The sequence below is a fragment of the Lepidochelys kempii genome, chromosome 1 (genome assembly GCF_965140265.1).
Source record: "Lepidochelys kempii isolate rLepKem1 chromosome 1, rLepKem1.hap2, whole genome shotgun sequence".
Lineage (NCBI taxonomy): Eukaryota > Metazoa > Chordata > Testudines > Cheloniidae > Lepidochelys > Lepidochelys kempii.
This window is the reverse complement of record NC_133256.1, coordinates 100902550-100929226: the sequence shown is the minus strand read 5'-3', so window position 1 is coordinate 100929226 and position 26677 is coordinate 100902550. Positions and strand designations below refer to the sequence as shown.

Below are 26677 nucleotides of genomic sequence, written 5' to 3'. Positions count from 1 at the left end.
ACACCACGGTAAGTCGATATAAGTACGTTGACTTCAACGACGTTATTCACTAGGTGAAGTTGCGTAACTTAGATCGATCCCCCACCACCACCCCGTGTAGACCAGGGCTCAGTGTAGACAAACCCCAAGTCTCCACACAGTGCTGTGATGTATTGATTAAAATGTGTTTAATTTATTAATGCCCTGATTAATTCCACATGTAGATAAGCTCTAAATCAGTTTTTTAAATATGCTTTTAGTTAAACTGGTGCAACTTTGTGTGTAGACAAGACCTGAGGTTAAGATTACTGGGTACATTTAGTAAAGGTATCTTATCTTTTGTTTGCAGCTGACACAGTTACAAAGAGTGCAATTTCCTTGGCATTATATATATATATACACACACACACATTTGCTTTAATGCAGCCTCCGTGGAAAACTCCTTTAAAAATGTCCTTTTCAAACACTGGCTTTTGATCTTGTCAGCTGTGTATTAAGTGTACATTCTAAGGCCATGTCTATACATACAGCACTGCTGCTGCCCAGCTGTACTGATGCAGCTGTGCTGCTGCAGCACATCTGGTTAAGATGCTCTATGCTGAAAGGAGAGAGCTCTCTGGTTGGCATAAAAAAGCCATCTCCGTGAATGGCAGAAACTATATCGGTGAGAGAAGCTCTCACACTGACATAGCACTATGCACATGAGCACTTAGGTCGGTGTAACTTATGTCGCTCGGAGGGTGGTTTATTCACTCCCCTGAGTGATATAAGTTATGCCGACATAGGCTGTAATGTAGACATAGCCTCAGTGACTTGTTTTCTCACCCTAGCTAGGAAATTGGATTTTTCCCATTTTCTTTTGAGCTAAAATGGGTGGCTATGACTCTCCCAGACACAATTAATTAGCATATGTTGGAATGTAGAAGAGGAAACACCTCTGGCTTTGTGTGACCTGGATTCCTTAAGCATCTAAAGTAGGCTGATCTTCCTTTCTCAGTGAATTAAACTAACATTACAGAAAATCAGGTTTCAGAGTAACAGCTGTGTTAGTCTGTATTCGCAAAAAGAAAAGGAGTACTTGTGGCACCTGAGAGACTAACCAATTTATCGCGACTAAATTTGACGTGATAAATCGATCCCCACTGGATCGATTGCTGCCCGCCGATGCGGCGGGTAGTGAAGACATACCCTGAGAAACTTCCTGGCATTAATATACCAGTATAATTATGCTGCTATACTGGTATAAGCATAAGCTCACGAAAGCTTATGCTCAAATAAATTGGTTAGTCTCTCAGGTGCCACAAGTACTCCTTTTCTTATTACAGAAAATATAAATGTAAAACTCCAGTTGGAAATGTATGAATATTATGACGTGCAGAGAGACTACTTGTTTTTATTCAGTGGTATAGTCTGGATTTCAATTAAAAAAATATCCACTTCCCTAGAATCTCCCTGGATTTTATCATTTCTTAGCAACTCACATACATTTCATGTATTTACACATTGTTTTAAATGGTATGAAGGATGAAGGGTATCTAAACATATGATAAAATAATATGCCTATGAATGTAAAATGGACACTTTGAGGACATAGTAAGTATTCTCTCCTATTGTCCCAAAAAGAACAATTCCTTACAGATATACTGGCAAATATTTCCCTTAACTCCTTTATATGAGAGGTTGACATTTTGTGGGTATCTCTTTATGTAGTTTAGAAATATATACTTCAGCAAGGCTTGCTGCCACTTCTGAGAGGAGACTATCTCTTTTCTCTCAGATCAGTTATTGTTTTGGGAATCTTCCTGTCACCATTCCAGTGTTCAGTACAGTGCTGTTTTACTAGCATTTATGAATTATGAAGCAACATGTATCACTCCATAAGAAACTTCCTTTTATTAGCTCTTCTCTCAGATTTGTGATGAATCTGAGCTAGAGAATGCAAATACATTCATTACAATTTCTCTTATCTTTTTGTCTATTTCATAGTGACTAGAAAAACCTTCCCTTGAGAATACTAGTCAATCTATGTACAAGAGTTTACATATTTTCATGCTCTGCCAATTGTTCTGACTCTAGAGGAAGCTCATTGTAGGATTAAGACCAGATTTCTGCTCTGAGGCAAGGTATCCTTATTGTTGCTTATAAAAATAAATTTGACACTTGAGCAATAATCCATTTTAGAGTGATTTTCAATTACTTGGAAAAATAACAAAAATTCTGTCACAGTTTGTAAAATTGAGGCGAAATCCAAGAAGGTAAATATTGTGGACTAAATCCTGCCCTGGCTAGATTAGGTAGGGGGGAAACAAAGACTGACTTAATTGTAGTTTTGAATTTGCAGCACTTTTGAAAATCTGTTCACTTTCTTTTACAGGTGCCTAATCTTTAAGATTTTCTTTGCATGATGTGTGTGCATAGGCGCCGACTCCGTAGGTGCTCCGGAGCTGGACCACCCATGGGGAAAAAATGGTGGGTGCTGAGCACCCACTGGCAGCCCCTCTATCAGCTCCCCCCAGTGCCTCCCACCCTCCGGCAGGCCTCGCGGATCAGTGCCTCCTCCTCTCTCCCTGTGCCTCCCGCCCACTGCAAACAGCTGTTTCGCAGTGTGCAGGAGGCTGGGAGCGAGGGGGAAGGAGCAAGGCTGCAGTGTGCTTGGGAGAGGGGGGCGGAACTGGGCAGGAAGAAGCGGAGCGGGGGTGGAGCAGGGGTGGGAAGAGGCAGGGCAGGAGTGGGTGAAGGTAGGACGAGGCAGGGCGGGGGTGGATGAGGGTGGATGAGGGTGGGAAGAGGTGGGATGAGGGTGGAGTGGGGGCGGGGCCTGGATCAGAGCTGGGGGTTGAGCGTCCTCCGGCACTTTGGAAAGTCGGTGCCTGTGGATGTGTGTGGACTAGAAATGGCACATTTTTAAAATGAAAGTTTAGATTCTGATTTCATCATGGGACTTCAGGAGCATGGACCAAAGCACTGGCATGAAGGCTCTGATCCTGTGCCATTAAAATCAAAAGGAAGTTTTCCCACTAACTTTTCTGGGAGCAGAAGAAGGTCTGTATTGTCTCTGCCTCACCATTGTCCAGCCCTGTCTCCAGTAGGACTACTCAAAGTGTGTAAAGTTAAACCTGTGTGTAAGTCTTTGCAGAATCTGGGACTGACCTGGCATTTTCACAGCTTTTTAATTATTTTTAAGGAATTTGTTTTAAAGCCGACCAACCTTTTTGAAATCTTAATGAAAAACAACCAAAAACTTTACATATTTTTTCCATTTATTAGCCAGCTCTAATTTGTTCTGTGCTGTCTGTTTAATCTTCTCTCGAATTAGCAGCCTTTACTGTAATTGAACAAATGTTCTGTTAAATTATTTTATTATTCTTTGTTTTTATTAAAATACCAGGTTTCTACTGTGCCTCATGGAAGAAAAGCTCTGTGTATAGTTTGGTGTAAGCCTGAGTGTTGGGTAAGGTCTGCATTCTTATCCTGGAAGGCATAATCTCCTCAGAAAGGAGATTCAGGGGATTCGTGACCACTCTCCTTTTCTTTATGGCTACATGGGAGGGGGGCTTGAAACTTTTTTCTGTTGTAAAAAGTATGGAACAGGATGAAAACTAGTGGGTTAGATTTGTCTTTAACAGACATGCAAAGATTTTTTCCTGGACCACTTCTGCTGGTTTGTTTAACCCACTTCCTGCCCAGGCCAGCTCCCCAGAGTTTCAGGCAGTCTCTAGCTCTGGGTTCTTCAGATGTTCTTCACTGCCCGTCTCCATTTTCCAGCCAAGCCATGTTTTCTAGCACCGCCCATCTCCACTCTGCAGCCAACCCTACTCCCTGGCTGTCTTTGTGTTTCTCCAGTCCACTGGACTTCCTCAAGTGAGGTCTGCCATGGGGGGAGCCCTGCTCCATCCAACCATAGCAGATATACATTTGCTGAAAGTGCATGTATACCTGAGCTCAATGACTCCCCTTTTCTCTCCCTTTCCCTACCCCTCCATTATCTCCTCCAGATTCCCTGGGTTCAGTGCCCCACAACTCACCCAGTTCTGTCAATCCCCTCCAGAATCCTGGTAGTTTCAGAAAAGTCCTTAACACTTCAGCAAGTCACTGTTGATAGCTGGAGTCCAGGAGCAGAGGACCTGCAAGGGGTCTACACCTCTGCCCCCATGAAAGCCAGAAAGTGCAATTGCCAGCCTATTTAACCTTTTCAGAGTGGAGCCTCCCTTGAAGTCTCCCATAGACCTTGGTGGGGTGAATAGATAACAAAGCAGAGGTAGGGGTGGCTGTGGTTTTGCAGAATGGGCAAGTGGGGATCAGAGTCATTTGATGGAGTGATTGTGGGTGGAACATTTTGGTTGGTGGCAAGAAATTGGTTGAGTGTTGCATGAGAGTGGTGTTGAAAGAATATTGCAGGGGATGTGGAGAGAGCCCGGGGGTGTTAAAAGGCATTTGGTTGGGGAAATATTGTGGGAGGTGGGTGGGATGGAACTTGGATAGCTGGCATTTTCTGGAGACCTCTCCTACAGCCCCATGAGTCTTAGTTGGCTTATTAGTCCCTGGCAAGACTATTTAGGCTCTTTGAGGAGTAACTAGACCATTAGGCTTCCTGAGGGAGTAGATCCCAGCAAGGAGCTTCTAGAGACTATGGTGGGGAGAGGTGAGATATTGTGGATAGATGGCCATGGAAGGGAGAAGGGAGTACTGAGCAATGAATGAAAGGAGTCAGGGAGAATTTGAACTGTGGGGAGGGGGGGGGAAAGGGAATGGAAATAGGTGGAGTAGTTCTGGGGAGTTTGAGGGACCACTGAGTAACTTTACACAAGACAGCTTACAAAAATGCTAACTTGAGTGTGTATCTTTGCATAAAGGCTCCCACAAAAGGGATCTATTTAAAACCTATGATTTTATTATTGTTTTCTGTTGTTGTTTTTTTAAAAAACCCTCACTGTTTTCTTCCCTGTGTTTGAACAAGCAGATCAAACAACACATGTGCCAATTTGTGAATGTAAAGTGTATCATGTCCTGAAAAAACAAAAACCACTTCAGCAAATTTTTTAAAAGTGCTAATTTGTGATTAAAGTTTTAAGTATAATTGTGAGGGAAAAACTATGTGAAAGAAATGTCAGTTATACTTTAGTTATTATGAGTGTTTTGTTAGGGGGCAGAGTTAAGGTGGTTTGGTGCTGGTTTTTCATTTTGTTCAATTATCTCTCTGTGAATTGGGAATTAAGGTTGGGGTCAGAAAGCCTTCATGGAAATCATTATTTTAGGTAATAGTGTACCAATGTTCCAATCTGGTCACATCATCTCAATAGGTTATAGCAGAAATAGAGAGGGTAAAGTGACAAAAGTTGAGGGTGATTAGAAGCCTGGGAAGACTCCTATATGAAGAAAGATTGAAAAGGTTGGAGCTGTTTATTTCAGAGATAGGTGAATAAAAGGTAACATGATAAAGATATGCAGAATTAATGAATGGCATAGAGAATCTATTCTGGGAGCTTCTTAATCCTTTATCATAATATAAGAACAAGGGGACATTCAATGAAATTGAGAGTGCAATTTAAAACCAATAAAAGGAAATGCTTTTCCAGACAAAACACAGTTAGTCTGTGGAACTAATTACCACAATATATAATTAAGGCAAATCGTTTAGCGGCATTTTAAAAAGGGTTAGATGTTAAAAAGGGTAACATGATTATTCAAAATTATAGTAAGAAATGAAAAGTAACCAAAGAGTTTCAGAAGTGATATAAACTCTCATGCTCCAGGGCATAAGCCAACCTCTAATTAAAAGAGGTTTGGAAGAAACTTTCCTTGTGTACAGGTTATCTGATGGTTGTGTTTCGTAGACTTTCTTTCACCTTCTCCTGAAGCAGATAGTACTGGCCACTTCAGAAGACAGGATACTGGACTAGTTGGACCTCTGGTATGATAATTCTTAGGTTTCTGTGTTTTTGTATCTTAGCTTGTGATTTCCATAGTTTCAAGGACAGACACCAAAGGGAAGGACTTGCTTCTAAAGGTGAACTAACATATAACTGCAAAGGCCAGGCTCCTGCAAATACATATGCCCTTTGATTAGTTCTACTGACTTCAGTGGGACTGTTCACAGTAAGTAATATTAAACATGCCTGTATGCCTATGCGGGAATGGGCTAAAGTACGTGCAATCATTTAAAAGTGTATTAGGCCATGTCTCCAGAGTCAAGTTGATTTAAGTTATGTTGATGATCATAAGCCACTGTAATTACATCACTTGTGCACGTTCCTTGTGTTGGCAGAGTGCGTACACAGTTGGTGCTCTGGCACTCACAGATAGAGCAGTGCACCATTGTGCAGATCATCACCTTCCTCTGCTAGGAGTTCTGGGAGTGGATCGTAGTGCATCATGGGGGAGGGATCACCCCCACATAATGCAGTTTTCTCTGTCCCATAATTCCAAGGGCTTCCGACTACATTTCATGCCATTTTTCAAATGCTCCTGTAAACTTTGTGCCCCCCATCTCTGCCTGAAAGCATGGATCCTGCACTGCTCACTAGTCCTGTGATAAGTGTTAGGAACACAACACGGCTGATCCTGCAGTATTTCATGAGCTGTAAACCTGAACAGGAATCCGTGCTGCCTGTCCTGCTGTGTGGCATGGAAAGAAACAATTCAAGATTGATATTGGCATTCACAGAGCAGCTACACATGGTGGACCGTCGCTACTAGGCTTGGGAAACAAACACTGAGTGGTGGGATCTGATTGTGATGTAGGTCTGGGATGATGAGCAGTGGCTGCAGAACTTTCATATGTGCAAAGCCACGTTTCTTGAGCTCTGTGTGGAGCTTGCCCCCAGCCTGTAGCGCAATGACACCAAAATGAGAGCTGCCGTAACAGTGGATGTGTGGTGATCGCTGTGTGGAAGCTGGCAACTCCAGATTGCTACTGGTCAGTTGCGAATCAGTTTGGAGTTGGAAAGTCCACCATGGGGGTTGTGGTGATGCAAGTGTGCAGGGCCATTAATCACCTACTACTACGAAGGACTGTGACTGTGGGCAATGTGCAGGACATAGTGGATGGCTTTGCAGCAATGGGATTCCCTAACAGCAGTGGGGCAATAGATGGCACGCATATTCCAATTTTGGCCCCAGACCATCTTATGATGGAGTACATCAATAGAAAGGGCTACTTCTCTATGGCACTAGTGGATCACTGGGGTCATTTCATTTACATCAGCGTGGGGAGGTCAGGGAAGGTGCATGACTCATGGCTGCTACTCTGAAACCACACATGTTTAGGAACGCTGGCCTGTATAGAAAGCTGCATGCAGGGACTTTCTTTCGAGACCAGAAGATTCCAATAGGAGATGTGGAAATGCACATGGTGATGATGGGAGATCCAGCCTCCCGCTTACTCCCATGGCTCATGAAGCCATACACTAGAAACCTTGACAGCAGCAAAGAGCGCTTCAACAGGTGCAGTATGACCACAGAATGTGTTTGGCAGATTAAAGGGTCACTGGTCCTGCCTTTTTCAGAGGTTCGACCTCAATGAGGAAAATATTCCCATGGTCATAACAGCCTGCTGTGCTCTGCATAACATTTGTGAAGCCAAGGGGGAAACATTTCCTCAGGGGTGGAGCATTGAAGTGGGTTACCTGGCAGTTGATTTTGAGCAGCCAGACACCAGCACTATTAGATGAGCTCATTGGGGGCTATTTGAATCAGGGAGACTTTGAAGCAGCATTTCAACAATGAGCCTCAGTAATGTGTCTGTAATGAAATGAGTCAGACATTGTTTACTTACCACATTGAATGACCCTTGTAATGATTTCTGCCTGAGCATTAATTGTAGTCTGCAAATGTGCCGATTGCCACCATGTATAAATTTCTGTTGCAACCATCCTTTGTAGGTCACAAATAAAGAATCACGGTCTTTGCAAGCCAAAATTTCTATTAAACAGCAGTACAGACATTAACATTTCTTACAAGGGGCATGACACTGAGCAGCACTCTCTGAAGTGAGGATCTCACAGATGTGTGTAAGTCTAGCTGTTGTTATGGAAAATGTCCCAAGGCGTGGAGTGCAAGGGGTACTGCAATGGGCCAGGAACGTGAGAGGAATGTGTGGGAGGAGCTTGGAGAGGGCAAGGAAGACAGTTCTGTATGGCCTGGTGGGGGAGTCAAGCATGCTTGTATTCTGCCTGAAGTGCAATCAGGGACCTCAGCATCTCTCTTTGGTCCTCCATGAGCTTTATTATCCACTCCTGACCCTGTCTCTTCTCCTGGCTATCCATTTCTAGTTTTTTGTTTATTGTCTCTCTCCACACTCTGTGCTTGCTATCACTCTCATCTGATGATTGCAGTACTTCGCAAAACATGTTGTCCTTACTCCTCCTCGTTCGCCTCCTTATCTAACGGCGGTGTTGTGCTGGTGTGTAGGAGCTGACCCTCAAGGGCACATCTGCATAAACAAAAGAAACAATACACAGAGTTAGTATTTTGTGTGCACTCACAGCCTTGAATCATAAAAGTTACATACACCTCTTTCCCACTTTCCCTTGGCAAGCACAGTGAGAACACTCAACATGGAGTTTTCAGCCTGAGGATGCAAGACGGGACAAAGGGTCTGCGTGGTTTCTGAGGGGTATCCGTAAAGGTGCCTTTGAACACTATTCTGAACACTGGCACCATTTTCACAGGCGAAGGTGATCAAAGCTGAAATCACACTACTGAGGGTAACCGAAGATGCAAGGGTGCATCTCCTGCATGCATGCGGCTTTCGACCGGGTCTGTATGCTGCTCTCTGTGTGCTGCTTTGGTTCCTTCAGAAGTAATTGCTGATTGGCATGGCAAAGTTTTCTACAATGGGGGAAGAAACAAAGCAGCTCTGCCAAGAAATTTTAAGCAGAGGATTGCAAAGTTTCTGCAGGAAAATTTCCTAGAGATCTCTTTGGAGGATTCCTGGGAAATCTCAGTGTGATTAACAAATTTTTCCGCAGGGCCTCCACCGCATAGCTACACAGGGGAATGTGAAGCAGATGCAAACAGTACCTAGTGTTGTTAATTTCAGTCCCTTCTCCCATGTGCACCATGTAACAAAATAAAGGACACCTCAACCTCATGTAACTGCACTATCAAAGCAAAATGAGTGCTAACCAGAGCTCCCCTCTCCTGCTTCAGGCATGCCAGAGCTGGACTGCTGGGATTTGCTAGACCCCTCTGGAGCCAAAAAGAGGTCCTGGCTTGCCACACCACTGATGAGCCTGTTGCCTGTCCCACATTCTCCTTCAATTTGACCTCCTTGTCCACCACTTCATCCTCAGAGTTGACTCTGCTGGCTGCTGCCTCCTGTCCCTCCAAAGTATCCACAGGACTCTTGGCAGTGGAGGTGGGGTCACCGCTGAGGATGGCATGCAGCTCCTTGTAGAAGCGGCGTGTTTTTGGCACCGCATCAGAGCAATGGTTGGCCGCCCTTGCCTTCTGGTACGCCTGCCTCAGCTCCTCGATCTTAGCCCAGCACTGCTGCGTGTCCCTTTCATGCCCCTTCTCATTCATGCCACGAGCAATTTGCTCATAGGTGTCAAAGTTCCTATGGCTGGATCAGAGTTGTGACTGCACAGCCTCCTCTCCCCACAAACCCAGCAGATCCAGCAACTCTGGTGTACTCTAGGCAGGAGAGCGTTTGTTGTGGAAAGTCAGCATGGTCAGCTGGGAAGATGCGATGTGAGCTGTCCATGCTGAGCAAACAGGAAGTGGAATTTCAAAAATCCCCGGGGCTTTAAAGGGGGAGAGGTGCATGCCTGTGTACCTGGCTGCGAGGCAATGGAGTAGAAACTGCTTAACAGAGCGGTCATGATGGGCACTGTGGGACACCTCCTGGAGGCCAGTTAGGGTGCCACAAGCAAGTGCAGTGTCTATGCTGAAACTGCGTGTCTCTAGCTTTGTTGCAAAAAGCTCTATGCCGTTCATCAAGGTTGTTTTATGATGTTAGCATAGCATGAGAGTTAAATTGGCTGGAGGAGTATTGTTGTGTGGACACATCCACTGTTTTGTCAACCAAACCTGACTTTTGTTGACAAAACTGTGTAGGCTTTAGAAAACAGGTTGGAGAAATAGCATAACCAGATTAGTTGCAGACCTTTGCCACCTCAACATGTGTTCAAAAGCTTCTATGTCTTATTTCACAGACTCACTTGTCAATTTAAATGTGTATATCTAAACTCTCAAGTAATTGCTTACAATAGACCCATTCCCATTGACTTCACTTAGGTAAAACTATTACCTAACTTCAGTTCCTGAATGAGGACTGCAGGGTCAGTCTCACAGTGAAGAACATTTTACAAAATAAGGAACAAATGAACTACTTCTTGACTTTATTTTCAGTAATGTACTCTACAACTACCCACTCCAATATCCCTGGCTTTAGGTCTGCGTTAAATTTCAGAAATATATCTGGGATGTACATTGGCTGCATTCAAAGCCCATTGCAGTCAATGTCTGTTAACGTCAGTGGACTCTGGATCAGGCCCTATTACAGTAACAAATATAGAAAATGTAAATAAAGCTGTGAGGAAATGAAAAAAGCCACACTCAACATTCTGTAAGTGGTCTATGTAAAATAAAATGTTTGTGCTATTTTACATGTTCTTTGCTATAGTAATAGTAAAGGAGTGATAAAGAATCTGGGCACCCAACTCTTATAGAATTTCAGCCCACCCTAAAGACCTTTTAGAGTACATGTTTTTCATCCTTGAGAATTTTATCTTTAATGAAGTTTATGAATCTTGTACACTAATGTGTGATGGATGAACCTGTTGTAGAATTGTTTGTTTCTTTGGGCATGTTCATGCTGCGTTGTAAACCTGGGTCCGTGGAACCTGGGCTTGTGGGCTTCCCTTGAGCATCCACAGTGAATTGTAAACCTGGATTTACAGTTGCTGGACCCAGGTCTCAGAGCTGTGCTAATGCGTACATACTGCACAACGTAGACTTTGTGACTTAGGTTTTCAGCTTGAGCTGCATCCACACTGCAAAATGGCTGGGCTTGGATCTGCATCACAGTGGGACTTAGGTTCTGACTCAACCCCCTACAAAAGTCCTAGAACCTGGGCCCCAAGTGCTTTCTGACCCGAGTCAGACTGATTTGTGTATGGATGGAAGGGCGGGGAGGGGGGGGAGCTTGGTCTTACACCTGAGTCAGAGCCCAGGCTTAATGTGTGGTGTAGACATGCTCTTCTTTTAAATTTTGTAAAATTCTTTTTTGGACTTTATTTTAAGCTAGGTGTTTTTTTAATGTGTAAACTGAATTTACAAACTATCAATGAGAGAAGAGAGGGGGAGGGAGAAAGAGAGTGTGAAATCAACATTACCTGTGACTCAACAGGGCCTGATACAAAGCCCACTGAAGACTGTTGTGACTTGGATGGCCTTTGGATCAGGCCCTCTTGACTAATGTGTATTGTTTTCATGCGCTTCCTCCCCTTCTCTCATTGATAGCAATTATGAATTATATTAATTTTGAAAAAATATAAATATATAAAACTAATTAAAATGTCAGACATTTCTTTTAACATTTCCTTTACGGTGTAAACAGTAATGTGTAGCAGGGTTTGGTGTTCATACTGCACATCCGAACATCTTGGACCAAACTCATCCATGAGGTAATTCCATTAAAGTCAGTGGAGTTCAACAAGTATGAATTTGGCTCCTTGATTGTATTGTGGGTGTCTTCAACATAGATGGAATGTGAATAATGTGTAGTTATACATGCTGAAGTGTCTGCACTTATTAAATTTGATTCTAATCCACTGATCTTTGTGTTGGTGAATTTAGGTTTTTAAATTGTCATTTTCACTTTCTGTGTTACACTGGAAATGTCTGAATGAAGAAAATAATTTGTTTCTTATCTCTGATACTTTCATTCTTCTGTCATAGTACACAAACAAAATATAGAATTAAAATGCTCAGCAGCATAAATCATCATCTTCTGATAAATAACAGTAACTCATAAGGAGACTGATTTCCAGGTGAGCAGTCATGAATGCCTGCAACACAAGTAATTTCAAATGTATTTAAACCTTATTGCACAACCAGATTTTTATTTTTATTCTCACCACAGGGTGCACATAAGCTGTCTGCAAAGGGATTTCTAATCTTCAGCTTCATATGTTCGTACAGGTATATTCATATGAAATATTACTTTTTTAATGTTGATAAACCTTTTGGGGGGTATGCATAAAACCCTGCAGAGTACAAGCATTGGGCCAGATTCTCTTAAGCATGTTTTGGACATGTGTAAATTATATCTCCCTGCTCCAGCTTGATTCCTAAAGGGGATAGGCCCTAGGGATCCAAATTCAGTTGGATTACTACTGCTTACTCCCCCACCCCCACCCCCCAGGGTTTTTATCAGGAAAGGGCTGATATAATTGCAGTGGGCAGCTATATAGAAACCCATTGGAAGAGGTGGTTGAAGCCCATAGCAGAGACACTGTTTGAGGGCAAATTGTCTGCCTCTGGGGTGAGACTGGCACATGACAATGGAACCCTGAGTTAAATCCGATCCACTGAGTTTGGTCATATCCATCAGAATTAGGAGATGACAGGGAGATCATATGTCATTACAAAGGTATCTTCTCCGAGATGTGCAATAACTTCTTACTATGGACCAGATTCTGACACATTTACTCACACTGAGTAATAACACCTTACTCCAGGAGTAGTTCCTTTCTACTTGAGGGGTATGGAATTACTCAATGCAAGTAACCTTGGTAGAATCTGGCTATAAAAGTTAAAATGTTAATTTATTTTTTAAAAAGCAATATTAATTGCATAATGTATTTGTTTACATTGTGAGTGAGGCATAAGCTACATCTGAGGACCATATTGCAAATCTAGAAGAAATTGTCTTTGCAATGATATATAAAATGACCTTCAACTCCTAATAGTCTAGGAGAATTTCTATTCATATCTAGATTCCGAATCCTGAAATAATTATTATTGTGTATTTATAAATAGTTTACAACTTCAGATTCCAGTTTATTTAATAAGACAAGAAACCATTCAGTGTACATTTTGTTGGCAAGCAAACTGAATAAAAAAATGACTAGATCTCATGAAACCAAACCATCTGCTATTATCAATCTGTAATTTGGTGTTTCTCCCTTTGGAAACACTGGTTACTAGCACTCTTTTGTACAGCTAACTTTTCCTCAGATGCCTTTATTAAATTGATCTATAAAAGTAATAACTGTGTATTCTCTGTGTGCTTTTACAAAGACCTGAACTGGTGCCTGTAATCCCTTCTAGTGTAATGTCAATATGAAAGGATACCAACATCTGGTGAAAAGATTGTAGCTGTTAAAGCTTGTACATTGTAATTAAAAAAAAATGGCTTTAGGCTTTAGGTAACCTCAAGCTAGAGTACAAAGGCAATATGGAATCTACATCATCAAACAAGAAACCCATGATATAAAAGTGTTTTGTTAATATGTGGAGAGAAAAAATATTAATTAGCATATGTTTGTTACTTTACCCAATAGCAGTTTCCTCACTTAAAGGGGACACTTTAGAATTAGGTTAATCTTCGAAATAATTCACATGGTTAACTGTATGACATTGTTTTATTACATAGCCAGATGCATCTAGCCCAAAATGAATTTGTTTTGAGACACTATTTATAGGCACTTTAAGTCTATTATATAGGAAGCCTTTTACCTAGATTTTAAACAATGAGTGGGAATTTACAACACTCATAACAAAACACATAATTTACAGATTTTGATTTTTTTTTTTTTTTACATTTGAGAACTGTTCCTAGAAAACCAGTAGGTTGGGAGTTAGAAATGAATAGATGGGAAAACAGGAAATATTGAAAATCTAGCACTGCCCACCTTCTTGGTGTGTTTAGATAACCAGACTTTTCTTAATCAGAAAGAAAATAGGGTTTTTTTTAATACAGCAAAAATTAAAGTTTTCTCCTAAACACAATGTAATTAGTAGACCTTAAGACGACCAATGTGTCTATACTTCCAAAATCCATCTGTTAGCAAAACCTTCACTCTTGACTAGAATTGCACACATTTTATCACAGGTTAAGACAGCAGAGGGCTCCCTTGAGTTTTCTTTGGTGTACCTAAAGCTGTAAACAACTACCCTGCATTTCTGAGATGCAAGCAGAGAGCTTTTTATGTCTGATCTCTGGAGTAGGAAACACACTTTCCCTTTTCCCACCCCACAGCAAAATATCCCAGATTTAGAGTGACAAATTTAATTTATCTTAACAAGTTTTGGTGAAGAGAAAGAGAGTCGATAAAATGAGCTGTGATTGTCGATTATGTAGTGTTTTAGAAAGGTCCTTCCAGTGAAGGGAATATGGATCCTATACACTCAGAATTGCAGTTGTTAAGGCAATAGGTCTGGCTAAATCACGAGGCAACGCGGTGGCAATTAAAGGTAGATGGTAGTGGGGGGTCGGGGGTCCTTGCTTTTTTCCGTCGTCTAGAGCATCTGTTTTCCCTACTTACATAAACAACCACGATCCTTTTCTTGAGGGAGGCTTTTTTTTTTGTTTTGTTTTGTTTTTTTGGTCCTGGCACTTCCAACAGCAAGGGAAACGCCCCACTTTTCAAATGTTGAAGTTTAGCACTTAGTCTGGTTTCATTGTCCTGTCGCAGGATGGCGTGGTTCCATTCTAAGAAGACAATGTGGACTAACCCCCCACCCCCAGACTTCAAAGAATCTGAGGAAAGGACGTAGTCTTGTAACGTCGGTTATATAGCGTGAAAACAGAAAGTTGAAGGCAAAATTACCACAATAAAATCAAATTAAAAACTCCTCTGACTGCATTAGTTAGGGTAATTGTAGCTATTGTATGGAAATTGTTGCACTGTTGAAACCGCCAGACAGAGAATCCAATCTGAATGCTTTAGCTGAATCTGTTTAGAGCCACTGTGAAATAAAATAGAATTAAAACGTATTATCCAGATCTAATTGAGCGTGTACTCCGCCTTGCTCTAGCTTTAACATAAAATGTGTGTAAGGGAGATGCTTCCATAAGCTTTTGCCCTCGATGTGAAAATAGTCCTTTGTAGATTAAAGGATTTAGGGAAATAATGGTCGAAACTGGAGCAACTGAACTATCTGCTCAAATAACTAAGCATGTTAGGCTTTATATTGCGAAGTGGTATATCTTGCAAGGGAGTGTTTCAGCTTCAAAACGTGGTATTGGAAAGAGCTGTCTTTTGAGTTGAATAGCAACTGAAGGGGAAATAGAGCGATTTGAAAGGAGGACTAGCAAAATAACAAGTTTTTAAGTATATACAGTGGAGATACACACAAGGAGACCTGAGCATAAAATATATTTAACTATGTACACGGTACAGTACCTCTGAGGTTTGACCACTACAGGAGTTAGATGGACCACCAACAAGTTAATAGACCCGACAGGGATGTCCAAAATCCATGCTTACAGAAAAGAGGATAATAATGACTGTGAAACCCATTGTGTCGTCTTATTTGTTCAGTTACTTCAGATTGTAAACTCCTTGGGGAAAACTTCTTGGATCTTCTGTACCTGGTACATATTGTCAGTGCCCAACAGAGAACACATCAGTTTATACAAATAAGAATAATTGCCCATTAGGAGGGCGATCAATGCATCCACCGGCCGCCCACGTACAAGTGTTTGTAGGCGCAGCACAAGAAGCACTCAGTGGTTATAAAGCCCTGTAGACCAGCTGGTTTATCTTCTCGGTTAAAAGTATGTTGGTTGTATTATTTCTCCCTGAGACAAAGAGCGTGTGTTGGTTTTAGTTGGAAGGTTCCCTAAGATACGTAGGCATGTTTCCGTCCACCCAGCTCTAAATCATTCACCCGCCGAGTGGTTTTTTTACGACGGGAATCGGCTTGCCTAGCAACCTCTTCCAGGCCGTGCCTGATGGGCAGTCTGGAATATTTGGGCTTTCACTTCCGAACTCCAACTAGCGAGAGAAAAAGGAAATCATGATGGGTCCCCACTCGGGTGTGGCTTGGGAGCCCTCGATCTGTGTGCACCCACCGGAGCAGAAAGCTCCTCTCTCTTTCCACCGCTCCCTACGGGGCTGGGGATTCACGGTTCACCTAAAGCAGCCCTGCGTCCAGTATAGAGGAGGGCGAGGGTGAGCGTTTACATTGGACGCTCGCTGACTTCTCCTTCCTTCCCTTTCCTCCTACACCCCCAACTTTCCCGGCTTTGGCCCAGGCTGCTGGAGGCACGAGGGGACGTTGGGTTTGGTACTGTGTGTGTGTGTGGCCGTTATTTGCTGTCACCCTGCTCGCTAGCTTCCCTCCGGATTATCGCGTTCACACTGTGTCTGTGCTGCAGCCGGCAGAGAGGCGAAGGGGTCTTTTTATACCACGTTCTTTCGCCTCCCCTTTCGCGGGCTCCCCCTCCCTCCTCGTGTCACCGTTGAAAAATGACGCGCCTGCCTCCGGAAGGGAAGAGAGATCCCCGCAACTTTGAGCTGGCTGGACGAAGCGGAGGAGCCGCCGCTCCCCGCGCCAGCCGGCTTGGGACTGGGCGTGGGGGGAAGGGGCTGGCGCGCGCGCGAGAGAGACACAGATCCAGCCTCCCCCCCCCCGGGGGCTTTGGTTGCGCCGGGGATTGGGCCGGCTGGGCAGCGCCTCGCCCCGCCAAGCAGAGCGGCGAGTTTGTGGAGAGCGGCGAGCGAGCCGCGCATTGCAATCGGGGAACCCCAGCTGGGAGCAGAGGCGGCGGCGGCGGCGGCTGCTGGGGGATCCGTTAGAAACTAGCAATTCCCCCTCCCCCCCGCCCACCACCACCCAAAAAAAAAAACAACAACCCCCCATTGCACCAGCCCCCGGCTCTGCTGGGGGAAGGGCGGAGGGACTCGCGGTGGGGTGGCACGGCTGCGGTTGCCGCGCTCTCTCTCCCCAGATGCTGGTTTCGGAAGCACTTGGCAGGAGCCTGGAGGCGGCGGCTGTAGCCGCGGCGGCAGCAATGGGAGCCGGCTGCTGAGGGGCGCCCGGCCGAGCGGAGCGCCCGGCGCCGGAGCCCGGGCAGGTGGCACCGGGGGGGGGGGGCCCATGCGGTGACCGCGCCGAGCCGCGGGTGCCCCCAGGGTGCAGTTGCGGCTGGAAGAGCCGGAGGAGGGTCTCGCTTGTCCGTGGCGCCCGGGGATGGGTCCCCGCCGCGGCTGAGCCCCAGCGCCCGCCCAGCCCCTCTCTCCGCTCCGGCCGGCCAGTGAGCCGGGAGCCGCCTGCCGGGAGCAGCCATGGCCGCGGCCATCGCCAGCGGCTTGATCCGCCAGAAGCGGCAAGCGAGGGAGCAGCACTGGGACCGGCCCTCGGCCAGCAGGAGGCGGAGCAGCCCCAGTAAGAACCGGGGGCTCTGCAATGGCAACCTGGTGGATATTTTCTCCAAGGTCCGTATCTTCGGGCTGAAGAAGAGAAGGTTGCGGCGCCAAGGTGTGTGTGTGTGTGTGTCTGCCTGCCCCCGTCTCTCTCTGTCTGTCTGTCTGTCTGTCCGTCCGGGAGTGGGGACAACCTGTAGCGGGGCCCCTGCCGGGCCAGCAGCTGGGCGCGGTACACGCGGAAAACTCTCTGCTGGGCTGGCGGCTCATGCAATCTCCCAGCTAGTGCCTGCCCCCGTCCTGATCTCCGGGCGTTTCTGTTCCCTCGCTAGCTGCGTGATCTAGTGCCTTGGGTGGAAAATACACACAGACATGTACACATTAGCGAGAGGAGATCGCAGAGTCAACAGTTCCTAGAACGGGTGGCACAGTGTGATCTATCCAGCTGTTGGCCCGGGAAGTTTCTTACTCAAGGAATACGCCTCCTCGGTAATATAATGCACTATGGCACATAATAACACTTTCCCGAGGTGTTAGCTGTAGTAAATAGAGTCTAGTAGTATCCCTCAAAGAGGCTTTAGCTGTGGTTTCCTCTTTACTTCCCCTGTACTAGTTGCCTTCCTGGGTAATGCAAAGTCTTTTGTATTTCGCTCCCATTCACAAAGCGCCTTATAGGCAGCATTGAAACAGACGAGCAGTAGTTCAGATGTATGTTAATGCCCTGTACTATTCAGGATGTAATGTGTATAGAAAGGTTTCCTCAAACGCTAGTCTAGTCAGAAGAATAAAGCAACGCCTACAGCGACTTCGTGATTTAGTTTTCACAAGGCAATAAAGGGTGAAAACAATCTTTTAATTGAGGTGGTGATAGAGTTAAGTGCATTACGTGGTGCTGATAACTACTGGCTACATAATAAGGGCTCTCATAGCCACAGCCTATTAACCTTTTTTTAAAAGGACAAATAGTACAACGATTTGTACAGCTTCTAAATGATCGGTGTCTGACAAAGCAACCTCAGCAAACTATCGTTAATGGTTCGTTTCATTATGCTATGTGCTTCATTTTACACACCGTATAGGCACTCTATTCTAGACTCCCATTCTTAATAGTTAAGTAGGCGAGAATCATTTCATTTCCAGTATTCTGAGAGTAGGAAGTGTATCATACTAGCATGTTTAAGGACCATGAGGGATACTATCACATACTGTGTATACTGCAATTATATACATATATATTTTAACTGCTTATTAAGTTAGGGTCCCTAATATAAAGGATACAATCTGTGGATTATTATAATTTCTTCCCATAGATTACAGCATACTCAATAAATAGAGGTCTCCAAATTTACATTAGTAGCATGATTGCATTTTTTCAATGCTTTGTATTTAAAGAGTGTAAACAAAAGGATAAAACTATATAAAAAGACAAGAACATTTATAATTTTTCTTAATTTTATCGCCCAATTAAAGAGTAATACTTCCAGAATTTAGAACTGGTTTTTACTTTATCACATACTTATGCCCAGAAGGCAAATAGCTTTAAAACACAGGGATATTTTTTAAAGGATGAAGATTTTAAATAAACATCTTCAAAAGCAAGGAGAATATCAGTAAAGATATTACAGTATCTATTACTTACTGTAGTAAAAAACAAATTCTTTCTGAATAGATTAGAGAATGATTCTTCCATCCTGTGCTGTAATTTAGTCTATATAGTGTGTGGAAAGAAGTATACTTCCATTTTAATTTGGTCTAGAGAGTTAGAATTGTTGGTAAACTATTTTTATAGTTGATGAAAAACTAAGACATAAGAATTTACCTGTTCTGTTCCATCTTTCCTTTTCTTTCCATACATTATATTTAAAATAGCATCTTTTGATAGGATCTAAAACATTTTATTTTGTATGGCTTTATTATTTGTAGCAGAATTATTTCTTATTCTTCAGTTGTCTCAAATCCAGTGAAAAGAAGCAATAAAGATACAATAACCTCAGATTTCTTGTATTATTGTAGAATACAACCTAAATGTTGCCATTATTTGCAAAGTGGTATACAACTTGTCTTCTTATTTCTGAAAACTGATTTCTGAAATATACTTTAAAAGTTAACATGGAGGCTGCATAAAATTATTGTACACTTCTTTTTTGAGCATGTAGTGTGTGTGTGTGTGTGTGTGTGTATTAATAACAACATCTTTGTAAGACTAATTTTTAGATTGAGTAATTTCTTAAATATAGATCTATAATTGACTTTTACCAGATAGATTGTCTGTTTTATAATAATTGATTATGGAATTTATCTTTTATAGTTGGTTGATGGAAACAAGTTTACTAGGGCTTCCTTTAATACATTCACTTACTGAAAGATCATTTTTGGCCAGCTCTGAGTTTCATATTCTGGCAAAACTCTTATTGAATTCAGTGAGACTTGAGGATGATAACCCCTTCACAGCATTAGATGCCAAGCATTTCCACAGTTAAGAGATGCCTCCAGCAAAGTTCTGTATTCAACATCATGGATTTTTCATAGTGTATTTAGTAATGCTCCTGAAACCGATCATAATTAAACTAAATTGGAGTATAACCTAAACTCTAACTCATGTTAGCACTATTGGTTTCAATGGGAATATTTGTTAGTGAAGGTTGCAGGATCAGGCCCTTTGTTTATGTCAACGTTAAGAGCTTTTTAAAGGCATATTTATCCAGTCCCTCATGTTAACAGCACAAATTCATTATTCATCCGTAAAACTTTATACTAAAAATAATCAGTTTTCTGTATGTGAGTGCCGTGGTGGTGATGATGCATAAGTTGCCTGGTGTACCTGTGGATTCAAAGTTACATACAAGAAGTAGATAAAGTGGGGAGAGATAAAGGGTGGAAAGTGGAGGGTAAATTTAATCACTTACATATCTTGTGGCATAGAAAAAAATTAGAATATGTAATTGTGAAACAAATAGGCAGTTCATTCTGTTAATTGATTAAATGATCATTATACGAAGCAGAAAATCAAGAAAGTTCCATTCCTGTTTGTCTGATTCGTCAGAATATATGGCCATCGGTCATCATATTGTTCATTGAAACTTATTGTTGAGAGCATGAGATAAGAGCAAAATGTGATGAATTTCCAAACATCTGTTGTCAGATGTGTGCAATGGGAATTTTACAAATAAATCTTATCTAAATGATGTACAAAGTGTGATGAGAACAAAGAGTGAAAAATGAGCCAGAGATGTGACAAGTGGGCTCCTTGGATTGATCATGTATGATAATATCAGAGTAGAAGTATGCAACAATTGTTCGTTATTTATTGATAGTGAAATCTAGAGTACATCACTTACTCCAAACAAAATGTAACTCTGACTCTTGCAAAGAGGTTATACTATATATGGAAAACAAAAGTCCATATATCTTTGAAGTTAATAGACAGCAAACAGTAATAAAAATCAGCTGAGAGGGATGCTGCTTTTTTCCTAAAATGCCTGTTGATACTGCTTCTTGGGTGGCTGGTGCTGATCTGTGAACAAATTATGTGATTTTGAAGACATAATATATTAAAAGCTAGATATCCTCTACTGTATTGGTGCTTCTCTATAGTTGTGTTTCATTTTCTGCCCAGGGTTATCCCTTTATGGACATACTGTAGTAGTATATATTATAAAGATACAGAGGGAGAAAAGGTGAACATTCTTATTTACATTTACTGGTATAAAAGCCATAATGACAGATGTGACTGTGGTTTTGTTTCAGATATTTTTTCCCAACTGTTTTGATTAATGTGTCTTTGTTCTGTAGTTGATATTGATTTCTATGGGAGAATTACCTAATAAGCTATTGTGTGGACAAACCACAATAATGTATCAGACAACTTTGATGTTTAGTTTTAATATTATAATAGCTTTAATTTATTCTAACTGCCACGTGATGAAGAAATCACTGGCATTAATTTCCTCATACTCTTGAAGCCAATATCTGTGCCCTGGCTTTGATGCCAAACACGTATCAATACTAACTTTTTCATTTTGGATTAGAGAACAAGATAGTTTAATTCTGTTTATTCTCCAGATTCAGTTAATGCAATACAACAATTACACAGAGGACTGACAGATATGAATTTTGAAGGCTTCATGGGGCGTGAAACCTGACTATAACCAGAGACTATGCAATGAAAAGCAGAAAATAAATTCCTATGCCTTAGTTTATGCAATTACATTACATATGAAGTGTGTGATTTCAAACCATCCACTTGTCCCTGTTGCATTGTTAGTTTCTAGTTAACCTATATTTTAACCTATAAATCTATATCCTTTATTGGTCCCCAAAGTTGTAGTCTGGTTAATAGGTTCTCTTCAGATTGTTCCATTGTGTAGTATTCATCATTTCAAATGTATAAAAAATAAGTGTGTTATGTATACTGTGTATATGTATATTAATACCAACTTATATTACTCAATTTTGGAATGATTTGGCTTCTAATTTTTTATGCTAATACCAGTGAGATTGTCTCTGTCTCACTATGTTCAGAGAATATATTTATTTCAGTTATTAAGACATGACTATTAGACTTCTAGGTTTATTTTTTGTGAATGTTCTACAGCAGTATATCACTTGAAAGAGTGCCTTTTGGGACAATTAATGTGTACATCAGATGGGGTTGATGAAGCGGATGGGGAGTGACTTCACAACCTAAGAAGGAAAATAATTCTCAGGAAATGGAATACCTGAAGTGTCTTTTTTGCTTTTGTAGAGCTGAAAGCAAGACCCATTCATGTGTACACATGAAAATTAATTTATTTCATTCCCTGCAAATCAGAACACTCCATTTGTATCTAGAATTCCTAAGAAATGAAGATCAGTTTGGAAGCTATTGCTGTTCCTAAATTAGTACAAACTGGCTTGGCTTTCCTAACTGAGGGTCTCACCTTAGGAATTCATTCTTCTTGTCCGCCCACATTTAGCAATCTTTCATATACATTGTAAGGCCCATTTATTTTGCCAAGTGTTTGACTGATTTTTTTTTTAACTGTGTTTAAATCTCTTTAAATGCAGTGCCTAGTTGTCAAGGTGACAGGCACTGTAAGCCTGTTTTTGTAATAAAATATGTATAAAATCAATTTCATTTTTTTCTTTTAAAATGCTGCTAAATATTCCATTGAAAATCTATAATATTATTGCAAACACAAAACATACAAATATGTTGCTCCAATGTAGGTATGTTCATTTTCCTTTTTTAAAATGTATTTTTGCTACAATTAGTTTTAGATTGAGTATCAGGGTCTTTCCGAGGCAAAACATTTCCCACAGAGTGGGAAGCTCTTCTTTAAATAGAAGGGTGGTATTGAAAAGGGGTTTTGGTATGTATCAAAACTATATTAAAGCTGATTATGTTGAATGTGAATTAATGCAAACAACTTGGTTGAGAGTATGGAGGGATTATAACGTCCCTTGTATTGAACTGTTTCTGGTGGATCTAACAATGGTGCTGAGTCAAGGATGTAATTTTAAAAGGAGAAGGAAATGAAAAAAGTTAATTCCTCCTTTAAAACTGTAATGTAATATTAGATGATAAAGGATTTACAGCAGTGTTTCACATCAAAATGGGCTTTAAATCCTGACTTACGATGGCAGTGTTCTTTGTGCCCATTTAACGTGCAAGTGATCAAGTATCTTATATGATTACAAAACATCTCATATTAGTAATATAACTCAGGAACAAAAAGACAAATATAATTATCATATAGTCTTAAAATATTATGTTAAAGTAGAAATAAGATAGAAGCATTTTAGCATTGTGTGTTTGATAAATATTAGTAAATTTTAGACTTCATTGGACCTTCCCAAAGGTTACTTCAGGTTTTAAAAATCTATATTTGGCTGGCATCCCTTTTTCCCTTTGTCTGCAAATTGCCAGTATGTGGTAATGTTTCTTGTCTTTTCCTTCCTTCTGACGTCGTGTATGCTGGAACATGTCTATTTATACCAGCAATCTTGAGTGTCCAGTTGGAGTAAAGGAGATTTCAGAATTACCTCATTCTGAAATACCTTCCTCTTCCTTACACTCTTATTCTCTTTCACTTCCTTCCTCCCTACAACTGCTGATTTAACTTTTCATTTGTAACAAATACAACATTGTGGGTGATTGACTCTCTCTGAGTTCTCCTGAAGTTTAGAGAATCTGGATCCAGTTGAGTACCAGTTCAGGCTTCCCATTAGTTAAAAAGACACTTCATGTGACCATTATGCTTGATCATGACTTGGATGACACTTCAAGTCTGTGCAATGTCCACTTGCCTGGGAAACAAAATCCTTCATACATCTACTTCTCTTATTGTGAACTTATGCCTTCCTTCACTGGCCTAAATACTGAAATATGAAATGAATAGTCAGTTTAAGGACTCTAAATTTCAAGGAATTTTTTAAAAATATGCCAGGCCTGGTAATTATTAAAGTTTATTATAGAATTTAAAAGAATCTGGCTAATAGAGATGCTAAGGGAAATTTTACTATACACTGTTATTGACTTATTATTGGAAGAGCTGTAGCAATGACAGCTAATTTTGGATTCTGTTTTGCATTTAAACAAAGGATTCAACCTCTTTGTTTTGCATGAAGAATAAATTATATCTTCCCAAACTTACAGCGCATAACCTATGAGTAGAGATTGAATTTTCTGAATATTTTGAAGTAAACCTGCTAAGCAATTTGAGTTATTATGAATTAAAAATGGGGCCTCAAAGAAAGTTCACATTTTTGAGTCATGATTTTTCAGGCCTTATATTTTAAAAACGATGGACTGCAGAATGTTTGGAATTTGTAGTTAATTGGTTCTCTCTCACCAGATAATATTCAAAAATTAAGTAATCCAAAAGACAAAAAAAGGGTTGGCATTTTTTCATTTAACTTTTGTGCGGTGGGTAACTGACATAAAACGTTTTACATTGTCTACTTTGGTGGCACACTAAATCAGCTAAAAGACTTTCTGAACAATCTAGAAGAGCTATTGCTCTTTTTTTCTGATCTTTTAAATGTAGACCACGCCTATGTCTGCATAGCTATGTTGGTCCCGGGTATGAAACCCCCCACATCCCTGACCGACATATCTATGCCAACAAGACCTTCAGTGTGGATACAATGATGTTGATGGAAGGGGGCTTCTGTTGACGTAGCTAATGCCAGTCAGGGAGGCAGTGTTCCTACAGCAACAGAAAAACTCCTTCTGTTGGTACAGACTGCATCTACACTGAGGGGCTATGCCGACATGGGCTCCATAGTGTAGACCAATGGTTTTCAACCTGTGGTCCATGGATCCCTGGTGGTCCACAGACTATAGCTAAGATTTCAAAGAGGTCTGCACCATCATTCAACATTGTTAGGGGTCTGAAATGAAAAAAGGTTGAAAACCACCGGTGTAGATATAGCCTTAGATTCCCGAGTAATGCCAGTTCTGTCTGAAGTATCAGAGGGGTAGCTGTGTTAGTCTGTATTGACAAAAATAATGAGGAGTCCGGTGGCACCTTAAAGACTAACAGATTTATTTGGGCATAAACTTTTGTGGGTAAAAAACCCACTTCTTCAGATGCATGGGGTAAAAATTACAGAAACAGGCATAAATATATATTGGCACATGACGAGAAGGGAGTTACCTTTCAAGTGGAGAACCAATGTTAAAGGCCAATTAGGTCAGTGTGGATGTGGTCCACTCCCAATAATTGTTGAGGAGGTGTCAATACAGAGAGGAAAAATTGCTTTTCATAGAATCTCAGGGTTGGAAGGAACCTCAGAAGGTCATCTAGTCCAACCCCCTGCTCAAAGCAGGACCAATCCGCAATTTTTGCCCTAGATCCCTAAATGGCCCCCTTACAGATTGAACTCAGAACTCTGGGTTTAGCAGGCCAATGCTCAAACCACTGAGCTATCCTTCCTCCCTTTTGTAGTGATTCAACCATGCCCAGTTCCTATTCAAGCCCAAATTGATGGTGTTAAGTTTGCAAATGAATTGTAGCTCAGCAGTTTCTCTTTGAAGTCTGTTTTTGAAGTTTTTGTTGTTGAAGAATGGCTACTTTAAAATCTGTTATTGAGTGTCCAGGGAGACCGAAGCGTTCTCCCACTGGCTTTTGTATGTTACCATTCCTGATGTCTGATTTGTGTCCATTTATCCTTTTACATAGAGACTGTCTGGTTTGGCCAATGTACATGGCAGAGGGGCATTGCTGGCACAAGATGGCATATATCACATTAGTAGATGTGCAGGTGAATGAGCATCTGATGGTGTGGCTGGTGTGGTTGGGTCCTATGATGGTGTCGCTATGGTAGATATGGGGACAGAGAAGGCAACGGGATTTGTTACAAGGATTGGTTCCTGGGTTAGTATTTCTGTGGTGTGTAGTTGCTGGTGAGTATTTCCTTCAGGTTGGGGGGCTGTCTGTAAGTGAGGACCGGCCTGCCTCCCAAGGCCTATGAGAGTGGGCGATCGTTTTCCAAGATAGGTTGTAGATCGTTGATGATGCTGTCGAGAGGTTTTAGCTGGGAGCTGTATGTGATGGCCAGTAATACTCTGTTATTTTCCATGTTGGGCCTGTTCTGTAGTAGGTGACTTCTGGGTACCCGTCTTACTGATTTTTAGTTCTGTCTGAAGTTGAGCTTACCATAGATGACAGGGTGTGCAACTATTACACCAGTACATGAACTTAAATATCGAAATATCATTTCAAAAATGGTTGTACATTCATTAAGACACACACTACCCCTGTGATGTATAGCATCCATTTTTTCATGTGAGTAAACAGGCATTTATTGTTTGATCCTCCATTACACGTGCACAGGTGGAGGGGAGCAAAAGCCAGCAGAAATAGAGGGCACATGGTAGGGAACAGCACCTCCATAACCTACTTCCTCCCCCTACCACAAGCCCTTCTGAGCTTCTCTGCAGGCTTAACAGAAGGTGGAACTGATATGGGTGGAGAGAAGTGGAACGTGTCTGCATGTCAAAAGTGAGTGAGGTGGAATTGAGCATTTGCTCTTCCCAAGTTGTGCTCTTGTTAACCAGGTGGATTTCTCAATACAAATCTATATAATGTTCCATGCTCCGATGGAGGAAGCAGATGGGAAAGTCAAGAAGGGTCTGGATCCCTGCAGTGTAAGTCCAAAATCTGTGAATCAGTAACCTGATTTTCCTGCAACGCCTGAGGGCTCTGTAAAGTTTCCAAGCCACTCTCCCTTCAGAATGTGCGAGTTTAGATTTCCTACCTATTTGGTAAATGAGAGGAAAACCTAATGAGTCAAAACTTAGATTTTCTATTGGAATGTCCTCCCTCCCACAGTTTTTTCCATGGAGCTGGAGATCCTCCCCTAGGCCAGATGCTCATCTGGCGTGAATTAGC

General features: G+C 41.7%; 1 protein-coding gene across 9 annotated transcripts in view; it reads left to right on the top strand.

The window, feature by feature from the left end:
- Positions 1-26677, top strand: part of FGF14 (fibroblast growth factor 14) — a 607804-nt gene that overhangs the window by 399111 nt on the left and 182016 nt on the right. The window contains exon 1 of one of the 9 annotated variants that reach the window (XM_073349213.1): positions 16451-17415. The exons of the other annotated variants lie outside the window; for them this stretch is intronic. Coding sequence (XP_073205314.1) covers positions 17223-17415 — 193 coding nt within the window. The 5' untranslated portion in view covers positions 16451-17222. Of the gene's footprint in view, positions 1-16450; positions 17416-26677 lie in introns of those variants that run through there. 9 annotated transcript variants of the gene reach the window in all.